The sequence below is a fragment of the Athene noctua genome, chromosome 1 (genome assembly GCF_965140245.1).
Source record: "Athene noctua chromosome 1, bAthNoc1.hap1.1, whole genome shotgun sequence".
NCBI lineage: Eukaryota > Metazoa > Chordata > Aves > Strigiformes > Strigidae > Athene > Athene noctua.
The window spans coordinates 166,835,832-166,859,254 of NC_134037.1; the positions used below are offsets into that span (position 1 = coordinate 166,835,832).

The following is a 23,423-nucleotide window of genomic DNA, read 5'->3' on the forward strand; positions in this document are numbered from 1 at the left end:
CTACAATAACTTACAGAGCTGAAGCTATGGGTGCCTGTCTGGGACTGTTTCTTTTTGTCCACCACTCAGAGAGGTGAAGGTCATATGCTGCCACCAGAGAAATGTGAGTCAGAAAGACAAGGAAAAATGTGGAGGGGTGAATCTATACACATCTGGCCATGAAAAGTTGCTCTCTTGGGTTTTGTTTTTGACCCCGAATCTTAGAGAATTGCTTGAAGGAGAATTTGGTCCAGAAAAGCAAATTGACAGTAAATACATAATAAGCATGCAGATGCTAGATCAGAGACCTTTCTGAAAACCAGTTGGGTCAGATCTGTTTTGTAATCAGAACTGCGAGTACTTCACAAGAAGTTAGCAAGAGTTTCCAATTGTGATGATCGTAAAACAAGACCACTGGCAGTAGCTGAATCTGATGGAGTGTCAGGACCCAAGAGGACTCCTGCTGCTGCAGCCCAGGTGGTACATGGCAGCCTCGCTTCTGTATTTACAGGTCCAGTTAGTAATGAGGCAGGGCACACGTTCCCAGTAGGCAAACACATGCACGTCCTTACATGCAGTACACTCAGCCAGCTGTATGGACCAGCACAAGGCCCTTTACAGCACCCAGCTAAACACAGACAGCACTTGCTCAAACCTGACCACCACCAGTGGCTCACTGCCGTTGATCCCCGCTGGCTGCTTGTGGGTTGCACATGCACACAAGGCAGGTCTCTCCACCGGTGGGTTTTGGACGCCGTCAGTTTGGTCACTGGCCCAGACTCTGGTCTCCTCCGGTTGTTGGTACCTGGACCTACAGGCCCTCAGGTTTGCCACCTTCCACTCCAGTGGCTGACACACAAACTTCTGCCACTCACTGGTGAGTCCAACGTGATTCTTGCTATCATTCATGCAAATGGCTCACAGTGGAGAGAGCACTCATGTGGTAGATCGTTGGGAATAGTACTTAGCAGGACTACAGGTTGGACTGTGGTGATCAGGGGCAGGGCTCAGACAGGTATACTGACCAGCTGCCTGTTTACATGCGTCTGGCCCCTTTAATCCCCTTTACCATCAATTTTCTCAAGCTTGTTCATCCTCAGTCCTTGATCCATCTCTTTCCCTGCCTTTGCAATAGTCCCAAACATCCCGTGATAAGTATTTCTCACTCTCTGTGATTCCCATAGCTGCCTCATGACTGGTTTTATACCATCCCAAACTTTTGTTGCCCCTGCATAATATCGTAAGTCCTATTCGCCAGCAGGACGTTGTCCTCTCTCACTTGCATGACGTTCCAGGGAGAGAGTTTCCCTGTTGTCACATCTTGGTGGGCTTTCCTCCAGGAACAGTGGTCCTGTCCTTTTCCTTTGAGCATCTTGATTCAGGGGTTCCATTTGCACTGGGTAGGTTAGCAGCATTGGTCCCCTGAACCTCAACATGATCTCTGTGCCCAGTGCGACTGGCCTTTTATAAGGTAGCTGAGCAAAGACCATTTTTAGACCTTCTTGTCTGATCTGATTTTTCTAAGCTTTATATTTAAAAATAAATGAAATAATATGGCTGGCTAGTGACTTGTTAAAGCACATGGAAAGATTCACTGTGATGTAGATCATCATTGAGGTGGAACTCACACTGACACGTTTTTGCCCTCACATGTGAAGTTTCAGTAAAGTTGTGAGTAACTGCAAACAGGGAATTGAGTTGCTGCCACTTCTGATTATAATAAATCAGGTTCTGCTGTCTTAAAGGCTGAATTATGACTGTGTGTGCGAGCTGCTCTATCAAAAACAGTCAGGGGAGATTCAACAGACATTCCTGAAAAAGGCTGACTATTTGATTTCTTGTCTGGGAAAAAGATGACATAAACCTCAAGGAGAAATACATTACATGATGACATAAACCTCAAGGAGAAATACATTATGTGAAGTAGTCACAGGTCCATGAACCCTGGCATTACTGTAAGACTCGGTGTTCATAGAGAAGGATTTTGTCTTGTCCAGTAATAGTATGACACCTGGTGATACCAAAAGAAAGATGAAACTTCAGAATACACATAATAACACAACATATTTACTCATTAACCTCCAAACAGAAGTATTAGCATCAGTCTCCTGAATCCCATATACTCTAAATACACCATATACACAATATAAAACCAACCAAATAAATAAAAATAAAATCGGCCTTCCCATAGAGGACATGGCTATGACATTTTAACACTCAGCATTTCATTCTTATTGACAGGTAGTAAAACTCCCCAAGCAAAGTGAGTTGGGGCAAAAAGGTGGCACACATTCTGCAATAAATAAGACTTTGAACCCAACCTACAACTCCTCTCAGACGTTCATACTATACCACTTTAAAATTACAGGGCCACATGAACCTTGAAATCACTGCAGTGGCAGAATGGATAGAATTTACCCAAGGAACAGGTATCGACAGTCTGCTAGGAGTGTTGCCCTATGATAGAACATTTTGGACCAGATTCATCCCTGATATAAATTAACTGAAATGGATAAAGCTGGCTTAAGGAATAGTAAGGCCTAACACTAAAAGACACTTTTTCACTCAGTAGTATGGTTTACTGCTAAAACTGCATTCTAAAAGATACAGAAGCTGATGCAGTTCATGTGAAATGTCAGTGTTGAAGGTCAACCAGTATGCTGTTGGAGCCAAACTAGACTTTTGAGTACCAGGGTAATAAAGCCAAGACCATCTTTTTCCCACTCCCTCCCATCACTCAGAGTTTTAACCTAAGCAGACCTGTCCCGACTTGGTTTCCAACTCCTGTCCAGATATTGAGCATTACAAATGAGAGAGTGCAAGGCATGTTTATATGGCGATGGAAATGTGTCAGCAGACATCATCCAGTATAGCATCAGAGGCCTCCCTTTCAGAGTACAAAGAGTAATATATTGCTCCTTATCAAGATTTCTAAATTTTGTTTAGTAATCTATGAGTATATTGTATGTGCATTGTCTTTATATATCTAGATAAATAAGCATAACCTATATATAGAGACACATTAATATATTCATATAGATATGTGTAAATGTGGGTATATCTATGCATACTTATTATCTCTGTTTTCATAAATATATGTGTATATATGCACATATGCCCATACACTCAGGTATATTTATTTATGTACAAAACCTGACTGTATATCACTATAACAAATATTTTGAAGATAACATTTTTATAGAGGTTTATATTACTCCTCCTTTGTAGTGACAAGATGATATAATTATAGAAAAGCAGTAACAACCTGAATTTTTTAAAAAATGAAAAGCAAAAGAATAGTGGTTGCTTAGAAGTTATTCAAGTCTGTTGCTACTGGATTAACAGCATAACAAGCTAAAATAGCAGGAAAAATGACGGTAAAATGGAAGCTCCTTTATCCACCTGAATGCCAGTGGTGTAAAGAATGGTATAAAGAAAAGACAGCATTTTGCTGATGCTTTTCAGTAGGGACTTATTGCATTACATAAGTTGAGCAATGTTCTGCTCTCAGTCATTTCTCTTGTAATCAGATTGCTTGTGCTTTGTTCTTGTTTTCTTTAGAAGTTGTAAGAAAGAATGGGTTGGAGCTCTCATGTGAATCAATGGAGGGTCCAATTCATACGTGTTTGGGTAATTTTGCCTGTTTATAACTTCTGACATCATTGTCTGAATTTCCTTCCTTGTTAGCTGAGTGTTACTGCAGTGCACTTCCCTGATGAGTGTAAAGGAGAGTATGCTTATGCGCCAGATAAACGTGTGCTACTTCTGTTAAGTTTGAATACTGGTTTGATGGTGACAGAAGTCTGGAAGGAGTCTGTATCTTGGGGTGCATAAGGAAAATACCAAGTTTTTATGTGAACTAATGGGAACATGTGCTTCGATTTGCAAGAGTCACTGTGAGAATGATGCAGAGAACAGGAATGTGGTGGAGATACTCTTCTAGCTGATTTTCTTAGGGGCTAGAAATGTGCCTTGATTGCACCAGGGAAGGCAAATAACAGCACCCAGGATCCACAAATGGAGGGCACTTCCTGGAAATAGCTTTGTGCACATGGTGGGTGTCTATGTTCCCTTGTGGCTTCATTTGCCTTCCCTGAGCACCTCTGATGTGGGGAAGGGAAAGGGCTGGTGAGGGTGTTGCCTGGCTGTGGTCAGCATCGAGAGGATCCACACTGTGTACCCCTTACACCTGACACATCTCAGAGGTGTGAGCAGGGATGTTCCGTGGTCTGTTCTCCACAGGGATGAGGGGCATGGGATGGGGGTGGTAAGAGCTGTGGTGGTGTCATTTTCTTGCTACCCACACTGGCACTAATACACCTTGGGATTTGTGTGAATTGCCCAGTGCAGTTTAAAAGATTGTCTCTCCTGTCTCCTCCAGCTCCCCTAATTATCCACCTTGTAACTGTTCTGTGCAAGTGCTGGTACTAAAATACATAGGAAGAAATGGGTCCAAATGCTTCCAAGGTGTTTACAACTGTACACAAGGAAAGGAGATTGAAAATACAGTCAAGATTAACCTCTCTTTTTGTATTGCAGTATCATTATTTAATTAGATCAGAAGCAAAGCCCTGCAGCTTAGTCAGTATTAGAGCGTAGGCACCCATTTCAGGAGGAAGCCTTTGAGAAGAGCAATCTTCAGCCGTCCACCTACACCATTTTCTTTGCGGCTTTACAAGATGGAAAAAGTGACAGATGTAAACCTCCCCAAAGGCAGTTGCATCTTCTCCTTATGCGTATTGCCTTTAACAAGACTTCTGCCCCCCTGAACAACTGACACTTGGACAATCCTCACGAGTTGACCCTTGTCCTTGCTGTCCCTGGGCTGCTTGGGCAGAGACAGGACAGCTCTGCTGGAATTCAGTGGGTCAGACCCCAACGAGAGGGTCTGCTGATTTCGAATCATCCATGCTATTTTATTACAGGCACAGGTAGCCTTTGTCAGGGAATGAGAGCTGTGATCCAGATAAGCCTGATGGAGAGGGAATGGGAGGGAGCGAGGAATTCTTCCCAGTTACCAGAAAAGGTCCTTTACCTGAGCAAGGACTCTTGTTACCCAGTAGTTCCTCTGCCTTACTACAGAAAATGCCCAGGATAGTTTAAATATATGGAGATAATGCATCTGGGTCTGTTGCAACACAATTTCATAGGTCCCATTCTTTGGGTTTATATGTGTTGGGACTCTTGCCTGACTCTCTGATTTTGGTTCTGCATAATTTTCAAAATGACTTTCTGGTTCAGGTTGAGCAAACATCCCTCTAGAAGAGCGTGTCTTGTGCAGTTTTCCCCAAGCATTCTTCTAACATGACAGATGGTGGGATTTTTGTGGGCAAAGCCAAACTGTGGATTTGATTAAGTTTTGAATTTACCACTCTATGTGAAACTAATCCTGGTATGACCTTTGCTTTACTGACATAGAAGTGTCTTAGAGCAGTGCTTTGGGTTCCTCTAGGAAAACATACTGTAGCAAGCCCTTTCATTGTATTGGGACAATTTATCATCAGCAAATAAATGGAGAGTGTGGTAGAGAATAGAGTAGATCAGATTCTGTCCCTACTCCAAGATTCTGATCTTAATATTTGATGTCAATTGACTAAGAACATGGGACCATGAGTCTGACCAGGACATGTGGAGGCTACTGTGCTAACAGTAATGTCAACTGTAAAATACACAAGAACTCTTACAAATGTTACAAATACAGAAGTGGAAACTCATATGTTGGAGGCAGATAGCAGAGCTTAAAAGCAGCTTGTTTTGTTTCACTCAGGTCTTCACTGGAAGTGAAGTGGTGGCTCATTTTTAACATGTACATACAGATTTTTTAAAAAATAGTAGTATTTTGAAAACGTTGTGATCTCATGACAGAGCAAGGTTCAGAAGTACTTGTGCTAGTACCCAGATTGTTGCCAGCCGCTCTCAACATAATGTAATCTCACCTGTTGGCACAAAGACAAAAAAGACACAGGTGTTGCATTCACCACTTGCACGTAATGATCAAAAGCATTTACCTAGCACTGGAATGAAAGCTAACAATATTAGAGATGTGCTTATTTTTCTATTTGCATGCGGGCTACAGGTGTTACTACCTTCCATTGTTCTGTCATACACATTTAGAACAAACTGCATGAAAACTTTGAACTTGTGCATCTCCCTTACGGCACTGAATGCACTGCCTATAGAAGGACTGTCTGTAGCCTGGCAGACTGCAGTTGCTTTATCACTGTGTGTAACGAAGCTGCTCATCTCACAGTAAGATTTTAAATTACAGTTAAGTATATCAGATATTTTTAAAAACATGGATTGCATGAGCCATTATACCTTATAGATAGTAGACCACATTTTTTCTTGGGCATCATGTAGCAGTGAGAGACAAGCTTGACAGTCAGATTCATCTAGGTCCATGTAGGTTTCTACTGTGTAAGAGACCATGTCCAAGTTAGATGACAACCTAGGGTCTCTTTATAGAGAAAAGGTTTCACTGATGGTCAATGGAGTGTAAGTTACTATTCATCTCATCCATAACAAGCTGAACAAGTTACTGTCCACATTTACTAGGAGGAACTAAGTGGGGTGGCCCCAGCTAGCAGTTGAGCACCCACACAGCTGCTCCCTCGGTCCCTGCCACCAGAATAAGGGAGAGAGTCAGAAGAGCAAAAGCTGAAAACTCATGAGTCGAGATCAGGACAGTTTAATAAGTGAAGCAAAGCTGTGCACACAGGCAAAGAGAAGTAAGGAGTTTATTCACTGCTGCCCATAGGCAGGCAGATATTTAGCTGCATTCAGAAAAGCAGGGCCTCACCATATGGAACGGTCACTTGGGAAGACAGACACGCTGTAACCTCAAACATCTCCGCTTCCTCCTCCTTTCCCCCAGCTTTTATTGCTGAGCACAATACAGTATGGTATGGGATATCCCTCTGGTCAGGGATTTTGTCCTGTCTGTGTTCCCTCCCATCTTCTTGTGCACCTCAGCCTACTCTAAAAAAAATAAGGCCTTGACTTTGTGCAGGCATTGTCCAGCAATAGTCAAAACACAGTGTGTTACCAGGACTGGTTTAGTCACAAATCTAAAACAAAGCACTGTAGGTAGGGGCTGCTCTGAAGAAAATTAACTCCATCCCAGCCAGACCCCATTTGATTACATGTAAATGCTCACATTGTAGAGGTTTGCAGCTGGTTAAGATAAATCTCTTGAGATTCTGAGTTCCTGATGTATCAGTATTTCTACATTTGAAGTTTCCACCTTCCAGTCTTTGAATCTTGCAATATTGCCATGTGTCCAAATCGTCATGAATCTCTGCTTTTGATCCCTTAGCCTGTGTCAGCTACTGAACTAGCATAAACCTGTGCTGCTGTATGGATTTTAGTGGTGCTGTGTTGTTTTACAGGAACTGAGTCCGGAGACTTCCTTTGTTTTTTAGGATCAAAGTATGTGTTTTGAGGCGATATGGATATTGTTCTAACTGTGTCTCTTCATTATTTCATTTAAAGTGGCAGTATTTATGAGGAAAACCATGTAAACAGCCTGGATTCTTACCTTCTTTTTCTTTCCTGTGTGTACTTGTGTCTTAATAGGTAGCATAGATAAATGACTCACAGAAGTGTGTTAAGGATAGGTAGACCAGTCATATAGAAGTCATACAGCAAGAGAATAAAGAAATGCCAGAAGACAAGTCAAGTTTAATTTTCTGGTAATGTATCCAACTGGCATTTTTTTGAAATGTCATTGTCAGTTTAGTTGGTCAGGAAAAAATGGAAACATGCTGTCTTAACTTTGGAAAACATGCTTTTTGAAATATGGTTTACAGGGACATCTAATTTAGAAGGGTGAAAAGTACGACTATGTGACTCTCTCTTTATGTGAGCCTCTCTTACTAGTGATATACATGAGTCTTCAGGCCATTAATGTAGCTAATTTCTTTGATGGGCTTCCAATTTGTGGAGGAAGCAACTGCTTTCACTACCAGATTTTTCATGTCCCAACAGACCAGTTGGATCAGCCAACATCCAGATTAAGTCTGTCCGTAGCTTAGCTCTTGCTTTTATAGTGAACAGTTGAATAACCTAATTGTAAAGGACAAAAAGTGTCAAAAGAAGTTACAGGTGTGTTGTACTTTAAACCCAGCCAGCAGCCAAACACCATGCAGCTGCTGGCTCATCCCCCCCCACCCCTGGGTAATGGGGGAGGGAATTGGAGGGATAAGGGTAAGTAGACTCGTAAGTTGAGATAAAAACAGTTTAATAATTGACATTTTAAAAATTATTATTAATAATAATAATAGTAATAAAAGGAATACAAACAAGTAATGCACAGTGTGATTGCTCACCGCCTGCTGACCAGTGCCCAGCCTGTTTCCAGCTAGTGATCAGAAAGAAGAAAGAATCCTGAAACCATAGTCCCAGAAGCAAGAGTGAGCTTCCCAATCAACCCTCATCTATATACTGAGCATGATGTTACATGTTATGGAATATTCCATTGGCCAGTCTGGGTCTGTTGCTTTGTCTGTGCTCCCTCACAGCTTCTCGTGTATCTGCATGCTTTGCAGGACATGGGAAGTTGAAAAGACTTTGATTTCTTAGCAATAACTAAAAACATCAGTGCATTATCAACATTCTTGTCATACCAAATCCCATACTGAATCCAAAACACAGCACTATTCTAGCTACTAAGAAGGAAAAAAAAACCCACTTGTCCAAACCAGGACAAGGTGTTACTGGGAAGTGTACCAATGCAGAGAGAAAATATAAGTGAAAGGACTGTTAACACTGATAGTCTCCTGATGAGCCTGTAGTGAAAATTCCTCTGGAGATTTTCAATATTGTCTTCTTGGTGGAAAATGGTACTGCATCAGAGTGGGAACATGTTGTTTCTTCACTGTATTTTTCTGACTGCATTTTCATGGAGACTTCTTAGGTCAAGGACTTTCTAGTTAGAAGGAGGGAAAACCCAATCAAGCTGATGACCAGGGCACTTGAAAATGTAAGAGATCCCACTTGGAGTTCTTGATCAGACTCAAGGACTTAGACTTGGTTCACTCTCATCTCAGTGAGTTCCACTGGCCGCTAGAATGACTTGTTACTGGTTTGTAAAAACCACAACCAAACAAAAAATCCACCACCAAAACTCAAAGTCGAGTTTTCTGTCTGCCTCAGAATAAGAACAAAAATGGAAGCTTGAGGTGGAAATTCTGCTTTTGTGAAATGAGTTACTGCTTCCCAACTTGCTTTACTAGTAATTTTGTAGCTAATTTAGGAAAGACAGGATTTCCAAAATGCTGAATGATTTTGATGCCTTATTTTAGCATGTCCTGAAATTGTGAATTGAAGTTCATTAGCCTTTTTTTAAAACTTCAAATAATTTTAATGCGTGCATTTGAACTTTTTTAGTATGTGAAATAAATGTTAATCAATTTGATGGTACTTATACTGCAATCTAAGTGCATCTGTCAAATGATTATTTCTATTTTGCGTGTGACATGTCAAAAGAGTTTTCCTCTTGAAAACTCATCTTTACACGGGACTTATTATTGGTAAAATATTTAATTGCTTAGGATATATTGTTAGCAGCAAGAGTCCAGCTTTGTTCGTGCTACTCTATAAGCTTCAGCTAATCCATAATATAAAATGTAGGTCAGCTGGAGCTTTTTAAAACAGATGGAAATTTGGTAGTTTATGGTAGTTCAATCGATGTATGTCCTCGCAAGGCTGCCAACTTCTCCGGTTCCAACTTGCGAAAAAAGCAGAAATCAGACTGCTGGAAGGTGGTCATTCTAACTCATTTTCATTCCAGAAGGAGCAATGCCCTCTGCAGTGGGTTTTGTTTGTAACGTATTCAGCAATGACATGCTACAGAAGATGATAATTAGTTCAGTGGTGTTTAGAGGATTTTATATTTAGTTTGCTGACAACGAAAAGTATTTTAATTTGGGCAGCTTCATTAGTGTAAATATTCAAGAAGAGAGAGAAAAAAACATTTGTTCTAAGTAAAATGCAAGAACTGGGGGTAATCCAGGGTTTATTTCTGCACACACTTCAGGTTTTCCTTTATTTTTACATTCAGGATCATAGGTTATGTCTGTTACTAGATTAGTGCTAGAAAAAGTAAATATCTTATGTTTCTATTTCATAAAAGTCTTGAGAGTGTTGAGGAGGAATGGGCAGAATCAGTATGGCTATTTCTGAAAATAAAAGTCTCCTAGAACACATGCTCCGGCCATTCATGTGGCTGGCCACAGGGATGTCCCACTGCTGTAGGAGCTTTTTCAGCCTCGGTGATTCTGAATGTGACTCCTGTTCTCATTCACTGAGCTTTTCCTGTTTTGGAGGCCAGTTGCTGAAGTTCCTATCCGTGTCTCTGCTCCTGGGTTTATATAGTAGAATTAAAGATTCACTGCGTAAGTTTAAAATTTACTTTTTTTAACACCTCTGGTACTTGCCTCTGTGTGTTTCAAAGGGTCCTCCAGGTTCCAAGCATTCCTGAACCTGCTTGTGGGAGAGACTGGGGTGGGAGAAGTGGGAATTTGGAGAGGTAAAAGAGTTTCTTGCAATTTGCAGTGCAGAATTGGTTTAAGAGGGTGGGAAGAGGCAGGAGAAGGGTGGTGCGCAGGAGTTGTTCAGAAGGTCAGATTGCTTCGGCGCTCAGCACTTGCTTGTTCTCCAGAGAAGTTCCTCCAACAAACTGTCATCTCTGTGACAGTTGAATAAGACTGCTGTGAAAAACTGCTTTTTGTTTGGAGTCAAATATAATATTTTTGAGTTACTGAAGCTGACTTGTGAACTGTGATTTTTTTTTTTAAAGGTCAAACACCGTGGCAGCTTTTAAATTGCAGTGACCAGGACTAAAAACAATTTTCAAAACCCAAGAAATGTGACTGCTCATGCCTATAAGGACTAGGGGCAAAATGCTGTCTTGTGAGCATGTAAATCATCACAGAAGTCTGTGTTTTAAACAATGACTCTTGTTTCTAATAGTCTGGGAAAAGGTATGGTTTTTTACTATGCAGTTTGCAGGAGACATTTAATCACATTCCAGTTCAATCAACATTTTTGTGTTTGTGATGTTAGTGATAAAGATGTATGCAGAAGTATTACGGAAAGCTTTTCTTAACACACCAAGCTTTTTGGACTAGATACTGCCATCAGGCCCAGCTTGGAGGAAGGAGGTGCTACATAACTTCATCTGCTTCTAGTGTAACTCTAGAAAGCCCCAGGGCCTTCCTCTCAAGCCCTTACACAGGTAGGTAGGAGGAGAGAACCAATTTTATTTTCACTTTTTTTTTTCTTCCTGCTTTCTTGCTCTGTGTATGCATGTGGGTGGGGAGATGCTGGGAGGAGGAAGGGAGAAAGCAACAGTAAAAAATATGGTGACTCTGAACATCAACACAGGAGACCAAAAGTAGTCTTTGAGGGAGGAAGGGTTTCTGTCACCCTCACTGTAGAGTGACCCAGCTGGATCTGCACTTCGAAGTGAAGACAGATGGGGCAGTTGAGTTCATAACAGCTGCTGGGCTATTTTGGACTATCTCCTACTTGAAGATTTTTTTCAAAAGGGAAGGGATGTTGGGGAGGGTTCTGGTTTTATCTGTTTGTAAGACTGTGAATAATACTGTTTGTACTTTGAGGTATAACGGTACTGCAATTATGAGAAATTGCTTTCTGCCTGACTGACATACATAAACAGCTTTCATCTCTAAATGTATGTATCAGGCTTATGACTTCAGTTTGTCATTCGAGGGAATGTGTCAGCCTTTCATTTCAAATTGTGTTGGCTCTTCTTTTGTCAGGAAGGACCTTTCTTGCGCGCTTAAGTAACAGAAACAAAAGCAATTTTTTAAAAAAAAGGCAGCAAGAAGCAATTATCAAACAAGGATTAAGCTGTGGGTATTGCTTTGAAAAGACATTTCCACTAGATTGAGAAGAAAGATGAAGCTGTGCGTCATTCATGCATGGGTTTTTTTTTTCCTTTCGTCTTTCCTAAGGGTTGAAGATAAATTAGGGTAGCTATTTTTTGTGCAGGCAAAGTACAAGCTATGCCCCAGATCTCCAAATGCTTCAACATGTAAATACTGCTTCTGAAGCCATCAGGTCTTGCAGCAAGTACAGATTTATTTGCATTCATATTTGAAGGTTACTTTCGTTCATTGACCCATTTAATTGTCATTCTCTATCCTCAGTTGCAGGCATATGGCTTCGTGTGCATGCGTATGGAAGATGAACAGCTTTAACTCTCTCAGGCAGAAACATTCAACAGAGAAACGACAAGAACTGAATCTTGCCATGCACATACCTGATTAAAATTAATAGTCAGGACCCATATACAATTGTAATCATCCTGTAAACCCCAATAGAAGGCTGTAACCTGGCTGTAGGACCAGATAAAGAGAGCTATACAGAAAAGGTGAATACAAGTAAAGGCTCAGAGCAGCTGTTCTAGTGGGACTAGTATCAACCAGTGTGAGGTATTTCTTTAACAAGAAGGATGTCTAGTAGTTATCTGGGCCTGTTATTGGCTCAGGTTGCATTGACAGGTTATGTACTTCAGCTCTGCCTGGTCACAGCAGTAAAGAGCATAAACTTAGAGGGAGCTGGCACAAAACTCATTCATCTCACTGCATGGGGAGGAGGTGTAATCAATAATGTCAGGAGCAAGGAGGTGTGCCTGTGATGCTACTGACTCCTGTTCTGCTCCTCCCTACCGTTGGAGGAATGCGTGTTTCGAGAAGGTCTGTAAATTCCATTCCCACCTGCGAGCACTTAAGTCTCCTGTTACTTAGTGGTATGGGTTATGTGTACATAAACCCCATCTTGTTTATAGAGAAACATTGCCTGGTCAGGAGATGAGGTACAGACAAGGTGAGTATAGACTGTTAAACCTTCAGACTCAAAATTAGTGGGTTGCATAGCTTGCAGCCTAACAGACTGTCATATCTAATTAGTTATTCTGAAGAAAAGCAGTATTCAGATACTAAAATAATGTGATGAACAGCCTGCATAATAGAGAACGTGCACACAACTCTTATTTCAAAGTTTCAAAAGAGTGAGATCTTGACTTAGGGCGTTTTATTGTTTGCACAATGTGGACTGTCAGATCCAATGTCTTGCATAAGTTTAATAATCTAGTCCAGGGATCTGAGAGAACAATGAAATTAAAGGACTTTTCAGATCCTTTCAGTTTGGTTTAAGATTCTCCCTCTGCTAGGACTCAGTTTCTCGTCTGGATTGCCATCTTCTCATCAGCACATTCTCTTTTATTATACAATACGGCCTGCAGTAACTAGGGATTTCGTGCCATAAATCTTGTCTTGGGGGCTCATGATCTCTTTTTAGGCTCCAGTTTACTGTATGTTTTACTGACTTGCCCCAGAAGGAAGTTAGCTGATACGTTTAGCACAGAGGAAGTACACTGTTAGAAGTCAAATCATGGGCACCCCTAAAAAAAAAAATAAAATTAAAACTGCTTTAAAGTTTGTTCTCAGACATTTAGCTTTTGATTAACATCTGATCTTCCAAAGACATTTGGATTTTTCAGACTTTGAGATCTGCTGGTTAAGTTTGAACCAAGTGCTACCAATACAGCACTGTGTTCTTGAGCTAGTAGTTAGCTTGAAGCAAAAATTCAGTTTTGAACTGTCCCCAGTTATCAGAATGTGAAGTAACTGCTAATACTATGAATAAAGTAAAAATAAGACATCTGATACATATGTACATCCTGAACATGGGCAGGATGCTCTTGATATGTTTGTAGGAAACGTGAACATCTCGAGTGCCAATCCAATTTGAAGATTTTGAGTGTGTGATTTGTGTGCTTATTTACTGCAATCGTTCAAGCAAATGAGGGACCACGATCAAATTGACATTTAGAAAATGCCCTGATATCCCATTTTATTTATGACTGATACTGAAACCAACCATGATTTTGTTGGCAAAGGATGAGATTTGTCACATCATCTAGAGACTTGGTGTCTAGCCTAAACTAATTGTCCTGAATTCCCACTGTAGTTAAGAAAAAGGTGCACTTCCAGAGGGTCATTTATCCCTTCCCAGAATAGGGAAGCAAAATAGATAAAATTAATTACTTGTTAGGTGTGCCTGTTTCTCTCAGTTGGTTAATTTATGGTTCCTAAACAGTGAATTTAGCTTAAGCATCAAACTTTTAGATGTATAAAATTAGGTAGATTGAACACTGCAAGGTTTGCTGTGAGCACAGGCTAAGCTCTTCCTCTAAATTATGAATAATCCGTCCCATGATCACTAAGTGGGAAATCGGCTGTGGATCAAGAGCAGTATGTTTAAGAAGGCTTGGTTGTGGGCTATATTAAGAAATGCAGTTTAGTTCACCACAAAGAAAGAGCTTTGCTGCCCAAGAGGATTTCTTCCTTTCTTTCTTTTTTTTGTAAAGCATGAAACATTTACTAATATATTTTTAGGTTGAGAGAAATGGATTCCTCATTTCTGAGTTGGAAAAGACTTTGAGGCAAAGGAATAAGGAATTTGATTTGGTTACTTCAAGCACTTGGCTTTTCTGGCCTCTATCCTGATGTTTTGGTGCCTGGCATACGGTTTTATAGGCATTTACATAACGAAGGTCGCTTCTCAGAGGCAAGGTACAAGAATGCATTACAATTGTAAATTCCCTTAATTGTCCTAAAGCAGGGCTCAGAGCTTAGACAATGGAAAATCCTATTGTTCTATGTCCCTGAGAGACCTGTGTATAGAATGGAAATATATGGATGTGTGGATTCCAAAGCTAAAGTGGAAAAATTACTCATAAAAATGTTTATTCACTTGTGATACACAAATGATGGTGGAAATGATGAACAAATGACCTGTGAGTTTACGAATAGGTTTTATTTGGCAGACAGTTACCTTAAACATGTTTATTATTTTTAGAGTGACTTTGCCCTCCAGGCTTTAGAGGGGTGCAGTTCAGGCCAATATACAGTTAGGAAAATTCCTGTTATTAAAGCAATATATTTTTTTATTCTGTTTTGTACTCAGGAAAGATGTTTCTGTCCCACGTGTTTTCTGAAGGCCAAGATGCCTCTTTTTCTTCCCAAGTAGTGGTAACTGTAACTCACTTTACCTTAAGCCTGTTTGAACTCAGTGGGGAGCCTGGGAAAGAAATGTTCATTTAAATAATCACCATCAAGAGGGTTTTTTTAATTCAAATTATTTAAATAATTATCAGTTGATACAGACAATCCCTCTCATCTGAGAATTTACAAGCTCTTCCTTAAACATTAACAAACTTTGTCAATACCACTGAGAGTTAAGTATTCTGTATTCACATCAGTGAGTGGGAATATGGTGCCCTGGCTGGTAAATAGTGGAATTAGAAATATATAGAAACATCTCCCTGACAATGTGCCAATTTATGGAAATGCCCTGGCTTTGAACTAACTAATTCAGGTGAAAAGCCCCAAGTATCTTCATCTTATAATTGGGAAGTCATTTAATTTTTGTTTTATACTAAAATAAAGCAAACAAGTAATCCAGTTTGGAGTTAAATGGTTTGAACGGTTTGAATTGCGCATAAGGGGTAATTTCACTTAACTGTAAGTCCTCTTTGTGTTTCAGAATGGAAAAGGTATCTCAAGAGACAGATTCCTGGGTGACACAAACTTCTGAAAGGTCCTCAGCTGCTGAAAGGGCTGTCCCACCTCCCTGCCCTGCTTGGGAACTGTGCCCTCTTGTCCTGGCAGTGACAGCCCTGACGCCCACACAGCGGAAACAAACCCTCTTTGTTGTTAATTTCCCAGGAATGGTTTCCAGGTGGATGGGCTTGCTGTCCTCATTGGTTGTGTAGGTGCACTTGAAAGCCAGCTCAGGGAAAGTGATGGGAAGGTGTCCTGGGGAGAGAGAGCAGAAGGGCACTGCCCACTTCAGTAGCAACATCATCTTCTGTCTCTGTAAGCTGCTTCTGAAACTCTAGGCTCTGAATAGCCTAGACCCGCAAACTGGGCCATGACCTTGCAATGGCGGCTAGTCACTCAGCACATCTCCTGGCATATGTACGGCTATCGTGTTTACATGCACAAACTGGATAGCTGTGATTGCTGGATTGTAAAACGGAATTGTAAATCATCAGGAACTAATTTACGTGCACAATTATGTTGTTTATGTGCAAAGAAGAGGATCCAGCACTTCTTTTCATGTGCAAATAGACTATGTGGTCGTGACTGTGCACTCCGAAAGTAGCACAATAAATGGAAGATATTTACTGGCACTGCCCTCATTGCTCTGTAGCGCCAGCCTGCTGGTCTTCTCTACGTACATACGTGCTTTGGGGTTTAGGAGGGTGCTCACTTAGCACACATGGGACAGAGTAAAGCATGAGGAGAGCAAGAGACTCCATGGGATGGCAATGTGCAGTAGCTTTCTCCAGGAACTTCACAGAAATCTCTGTGCTGCCACTCCTTGCTTACCCCTGCCCCACAGGGTTAAAACTCTGTTAGACGAAGCAGATTGGCATAGTTTCTACCAGTAAACATGTAGATGTTTTGCTGTGATGCTGGCAGCTTCTCAGGAGTGAGAACAAGAGCGGAGATGCAGAAAATGGGTGATGGATTGAGAAGGATCAGATGAGGATTTTTTGTTGGCATATTTACATATAGGTGTATGGAAAATACTTTTTGCTGATGTAAAAATGATAAATATGTTTCCTAGTTAATGTTCTGTTACATCTACAAACGTTTCCAGTGTAAATCTGGCCTTGGGCAGTTATCTCTCTGTGTATGTCATCTTCTGCTTCTCTGTAGAGTTGCTGCCAGCATTCCACAGATGTTCAGTTTTCTGATACAAATCTAAAGAGTCTAGAAATGAAATGTCTGCCAGATAATCATGAGGATGATTTCCACGTCTGGATGGACTTCTGCAAGCTTTCTCTCAAGCATAAGGCACTAACTATCCCTTAAATGTGGTACTGTGACAGGGCTAACCTGGTTTTCCCTCACTTGTGTTGCTGTAAAGTGATCCAGGGAATGTTCTTTAGCCATCGAGGTGTGTGTATTATGGATCTCAGGGGCAGCAGCAAAGTCATGAATTTGTTAGCATATGAATTTTTCCATAATAGAACTCCCTGCTCCTGCCTCAAGGGAAACATGTGGATGTGACATCTTTATTCCACTTTCCCTTATTCGGGTTTTGTGTTGGAGAATTCCCTGGACTTTGGCATAGTTTTTGCTTGAAATGAGGGAATGAGATGAGGATTAAGCCTATATATTTTAGAATAGGGGTATGCAGTGGAGTTTCTTTAATGGAACAGGGTCAGTATACAGTGCCAAGAAATTTCTGTGGTTTCTCTGCATGATTTAAGGAACAATTTGACTGATGGTACTGTAGAAGAACAAGTTTGTGTACTGAAATTTAAATTGTTGTTTGAAAAGTATGTTGCTTGTTGAAGGTATTAAAGTAAGGCAGGTTAGTAATATAGTACGTGCCAGAGGTGTCGTCTGTATTTCTAGCTGAACATTTATGAGCAGGAATACATCACATCCCATCTAAAAAACCATAGAAATATAGTCCCTCTATAATTTTTTTTAATAAATAAATGGTGCACTTCTACATGGCTGCACGGAGGGAGTGTGTAAAGAGCAGGTTTTGACATTTTGGTGCCAAAAGCTGCTTATTTTGGCTCGGTTTTCAGTTGTTTATAGTTTTGCCAAACTTCAGCTGTTTGAGTTGAAACTTCCGATGTTAACTATGTGCTACAGTGAATTTTCTGAGAAAACTTGCAGGGTATCAACAACTATTTCCTACCTTCAGAAGACTTTGTGATGAAAGAGAAACAGGTCAGATATATTGGGAAGGGCAAATCCTGCTGTAATGGCAGCAAGCAGGGAAAGCTGTGCTCACCTAGGAACCAAGATGGGCTCTTGGTGCCTGTTGATGGATGCAGAATTAGGCTACAATTCCTAGAAGCTTCTAGGAGTCTGTGTAACATTTCTCTGAGTAACAAATAAGTATATTACCAGCAATGAAATGCAAATGAATGAAGCATTTTAGTCAAAACCCTAGAGATGGTATTTACCTGAGGAAATTCACTGTAAGGGTAGGAGTGGATTCTGGTTATGGCTTTTTTGGTGCTCATTCAGACACATTCTGAAGCATGCGCTTCTACTCTAAATATGAGGAGGGAGTGGCTTGCTTCTTTTCAGATTAATCATAATTTTTGTGAGAATGGTAAAGCTAAATCCCCCCAGAAATCCTTGTAAAGTCCATGAGGAAGCAGATAAAACCATCAACACATTTGTCACTTGCTGAATCCATTAGCAGAAATTTAGGTGACTTGAGCAATGAGAGCTCTCCTAGCATCTTCATCAAAGACAAGAGGTTATCCTCTATCAGCTCGTTAAACAAGGAGCTGCTGTAGTCTTTGTGCTGCAGCCAGGCAGTGAGGGAAATCCGCCTCTTGAATGAGGGTCTGTTCAGGCCAGTCATGTGTTTCTGGCTGCGAATCTGGTTTAAAATCACAGTGCCTGGAGTTTGCTTTCCATGGAAAATCCTAACATAGGAAAACAAAACACATTTTGCTTGTTGGGAGAAGCAGTTTAATGTGAGGTGAAATTAAGACCAAAAATTTTTGCATCAGTTAAATTTTCTGTTTCAGTTTTTATTTCTTACCTTTTGTATTCTGTTTTTAGCAGGTTGGACTGAGAAAATTGCTGAGTGCTTGTTCTGGTTGGTGATGGTGTATTAATGTCCTTTTGACAAATTTGTATTTTAAGTAGCTCTTGAAAACTGCTATTTGGATTCCCATGGACATCAGCCCCTAAATATATTTTTAAGAGTGAGGTCTCAGTAACTCCAGGAGGGGACATTGGAAAACTGAAAGGGTCCAAGATGTTTTTTATTGGAAATCAAAACAGTTTTAAGAGAAATAACTGAAAGTCGCGATGCTAAACTTGTAAGTCCAGTCCAAAAGGAGACAGCAGCTGTGATGCTTGAACTGAATGGCCTGTAATATGCATCCATCTTGGGGTGAGTTCGCTTTGCGGTTCAACTTTTCATTAAACTCCAGGGTACCAAAACTCCTTGCTGCACAGATCATGAACCAGTGGCCTAAGGAAAATGAGGTGGGCCAGGTAAATGGGGATTGAAGGTGGTCAGAAATTCCTAATATATGGCAGATGAATATGAAACAGTCCCTGTACTGTAGGAATACAATCCCCTCCAAATGCATAATCTGTTTCTCGTGAAAGACATGTGGCCCAATATAGAAGTTTTAGGTCAACTGATTCAGTTAAAGATTAGCCTCAATATTCTGAAAGAGAAGACTGTAGTTACTTATGGACTTTTAATTCCTTACAAAGGATTATACTGGGCACCATGCTACTGCTACAGTGTCCAATCTTTTTGTGGGTTTGCTAAATTAACCTTTGTAATAGAAAGGCTTCTTATGTGCTTCCAGTCAAAAGAAGAGACGGGTTTGAGTTTGTAGCAACTTTAAATGCCAGTGATTGGGATCCTGATCTAATATTCATAGTTTTTTCTATTTCTTCTTAAATTGTGTTCCTCTACTGTTTTACTAATAAGTTAGAGAGATGTGTCCCACTCTGATTTAACATTGTGTGCAGGATACTTAAAATGGAAATCTCCGTCAGAGGGGCAGAAACAAGTGCAGGTAGTGAGGGGGAAGATACTTCAATTAAACTGATCATAATTTTTGAAATTTTGTTTGGAAAAGTGACTTTAATGGATGTAATGTTAAATCTCACAGTCATGTAGTGAGAGTAAAGGCTTCAGTTTTAGGTAATGGTATGTATGTTGATACATGTTTTCAGATGATGAGTGTGTATTCAGGTTGTACCTCCCTCAATATTCATGGCAGTACACATTCTTTATGGTCCGCTATAAGTTTGTACAGTATTTACTGTCCTGATCTTGAAACTTATGATGAGCTGACTATTATGAAACTCTGACAAGAACCCTTTACCCTGGAAGTCTGGGTCAGAACAAGCCTGTACAATAGAAATTATTGTAATGGAGTTGCCATGTGATTTTCTGTCATGTTGAAGTGCTTTGTGGGGCAAACAGGGAATAGACAGACACCAGTGAGTACTTTAGCCCATGCCCTATATGTGAGACCCACTGAAAGAAACCCTGTCTCAGTGGAGTTAATGACAGGCCAACTTGGCCAGCTTTTGACCAGTGTGAAAAGAGTTCCCAGCTGTGGTTAGCTTCTGTGTGTGGCAGGTACATGCATAATGCAAATAATTGGTGGTAAAGTCTAACGTTTGAGTCCCTTGCAAATTTAATAGGCTTATAGATGCCATTTAGTAAATGTTGTTGTGTTTGAAAGTCTGATCTTTTCCTTGCAGTTTTCCTTCAAATGCTCATCTGGACGGTAGCATTGGCATGAGGGACAAACTTGTTGACCTTGTCAGGGTGTCACATTTCTCTCTTCCAAATAACTGTTCCTTTTGATAAATTCTTTGCTTTTGTTCTTAGGACTTGTGTCATAAATAGGCAATGTGAATACACTGCTGTTTTCATACCCATGATATCTCATGGCTTCCAAACAAGTGGTTTCATTCGGGTCCAGGACAAGATTTTAGAGTGAAAAATTACTGATCTGTTCAACAAAAGGCGCTTGTGAAAACGATTATTTTATATATTTGGTCAGTTACATTTTCTAGAACATTTGCCATGAACACAGTAGGATCAAATATTTCTAGAGTGAGTTTTTGTGGCTACAGCTTTCCTTCTGGGCTGGGTAATGCTCAGAGAGGAGTATTTGCTGTGGATTTGGGAAGCCTCATGGCAGCATGACATTAATGTATTTGGTGCAAAAGTTTGCTCTCTGTGACATTGAAAGAGTGTGAACTGAGACTAGAGAGAAGATAAAATTTAAAGAGAATACTAAGTGGGGATGAAATTAAAACAAGAAGTCATGGAGTTAGGAAGAAAGAGAAGTCAGAAGATAATCCACTATTCATTTTCTAGGAGGTTGGAGACAACATGATTTTTTTATAGCATTTCAACGTTTCAGCTACAACCTATGCTAATGATAATCACAGGACTGGGATAGTTTACATGTGGAAGATAAATGCTGCCTGCATATGCACCAATATGGCAAAATGGATTGCCAAATCCCAACACTGCATATATATGGATCTTCCACACTTCTGTTTTGGTTTTATTTTAATTACAGAGACATTTTCAACATATGAGATTGTTCTTTGATACCTTACTTAACACTTTTTTATTATTAAAAGTTTTAACTAAAAGCACTGGTAATTAAAATAAAGTAAGCAAGCAAATAAATAAAAGGGAAAGAGATCCTGAAAAGTTTAAATGCTGGGGAGGGCTCTCTCCACCCTCCCCACCCAGTCCTCATGCCTTAAAATGGGAATCATGCAGGACAAGATGGATGCAACCAAGTCCAAATCTGGAATTCTCATTGGAGTCCAGTTTGCTTACACCTAGAGTAACATGGAGTTTTAGGTTTAAATTAAGGTGTGCTGACAGAGGTAATTTACTCAGTGTTTGGTTATTCTAGAACAGCTTTGCCTGAAGGCGTAATTATGCTGGCATGATCTCGTGAATGGATAAATCTAAATGAGAAAAAACCTGCATGTTCTTAATTTGGAATAAGTATTTACCTAGGAATTATTTTTACAGTGTTATTGTAGTCAGTCACCCTGTTTAGACAAGCCTTTAGATTTCTATGATAAGAGGGTCCTTATGGTAAGAGAATTAAGCAGGTTTGTCTTTTCCTTTATGTCTCCTTTTGCTGTGTTTCTTATCATACCTGAACAAAAACATAGGGCTTTGTCTTTGAGATCAATGGCTGTTACTCTCCAAGAAGTTGTTTTGTTGAGAGAGCAGAATTTTGGCATTGAAGCTGTGGCAATTGGAGAGCAGTCTGCTTCAAGTCAGTGGATTTACGTTAGCTGTGGGGTATTACATATTTTAACACAGGCGCCAGCATCTTAGTAAAATACTCTGAGAAGACACTTAGAAAATGGCAGAAAGGATTCTTAGCTGTGTTTGAAAATTTCCCTGGAGTGAATAAGCAGTGTGTGGTTCTGTAATCAGAATACATAAAATGTATTATTACTTGTGTGATGGGAGGAGGCTGCCACTCCCACTCAGAATTTGACTTTTAATAGTTATTGCAGTGTGCTGATCTTAACATCCACGTCTCAATAGGTACCTGCTCATGCTTGTTTGTCATCGTTGTTGTGGAAATGAACTTTCATTGCCCCCTAGACTTGTTTGTGAAGGGTTTAGTGAGCTTTTCTTTCTTCTTTCAGGTTATAAAACCCTTTTGAAAGGAATTTCAGGAAAGTTTAGCAGTGGAGAACTTGTTGCAATTATGGGTCCCTCAGGAGCTGGGAAGTCAACGCTTATGAACATTCTGGCAGGATACAGGTCAGTAACAATGAAAATCCCAAGTAAGATAAGGTCACCTAGGCTGATGGCTCCTTGGAGACAGCAGAAGAAATATTAGCCCAGTGTTTTTAGAAAACAGGTATTTCACAGATTTTGAATTAGATTCTGACTATTTTTTCTATTTTTCCTGTTCTGGTCACTTAGGATTTATCTGTTAACAAGTCTGATCGAAAAATAGGAAGCAATTTAAAGTCCAAAACACAAAAAAATTTCTCCTTTCTAGCTGTGTAACAAATCTGACTCAGTGTCTTATATTTAAATCGCATTTTATAAACACTTGAAAAAAATGAGGTTTTAGTTGCCACTTTCATAATGTTGATGTCTTCTTGACCAAACTGCAGTGTGTGAAGTGACTGTGGTTCATCTTTGTGAATCCCCTTTTGTATGGCCAAATACAAAGCATAGAGAAACCTAAAAAAAAAAAAAAAAAACAAACTTGTATGACTTGATGTTTTTTCAGACATACATATGAGTCAGCACATGTTTTGTACTATCTTCGAGTAAAATTTTCAGCAACATTGTGTGGAGCCTCTTATGAAAGAGAGCATAATCATGAAATAAATTAATTTCTGTCCAGTGTATCAGTTTTATTCTGTAGTGAGCAATAATTACCTAAGAATTCCACATACTAAGGCCTGTGGCAGCACAGATGAAGGCAAGATTTACCCCTGGTTATTTTCTTGGTTTGTTTCAGAGAGACAGGAATGAAAGGAGAAATTCTCATCAATGGACAGCCTCGTGACTTGCGCTCTTTTCGCAAAGTCTCCTGCTACATCATGCAAGATGACATGCTCCTTCCTCATCTGACAGTCCAGGAAGCTATGATGGTGGGCTTTGTTCTTGCTCTTAATTTATTTTGACAGGAGAAAATGGAAAAATTTCTGTGTATTGTGCACATGTTCTTACTCCTGGTAATGCCACAAGCCGTTATCTCCATTTGATCCCACTCAATGAAAGTGCTTGGACTTTGATGATGCCTTGAATTCCATTTCAGGCTCACTCTTCTAGGCATTGTCTGAGCTTCTTTAGCTTTATAAATTTCAATATGT

General features: G+C 40.1%; 1 protein-coding gene across 3 annotated transcripts in view; it reads left to right on the forward strand.

Moving 5' to 3' along the window:
- Nucleotides 1-23,423, forward strand: part of ABCG1 (ATP binding cassette subfamily G member 1) — a 61,249-nt gene that overhangs the window by 14,007 nt on the left and 23,819 nt on the right. For 2 of the 3 annotated variants that reach the window (XM_074904115.1, XM_074904126.1), the window contains exons 3-4: nt 22,236-22,353; nt 23,069-23,201. In XM_074904115.1, coding sequence (XP_074760216.1) covers nt 22,236-22,353; nt 23,069-23,201 — 251 coding nt within the window. Of the gene's footprint in view, nt 1-206; nt 249-22,235; nt 22,354-23,068; nt 23,202-23,423 lie in introns of all 3 variants that reach the window. The other variant, XM_074904123.1, reaches the window with a different exon arrangement.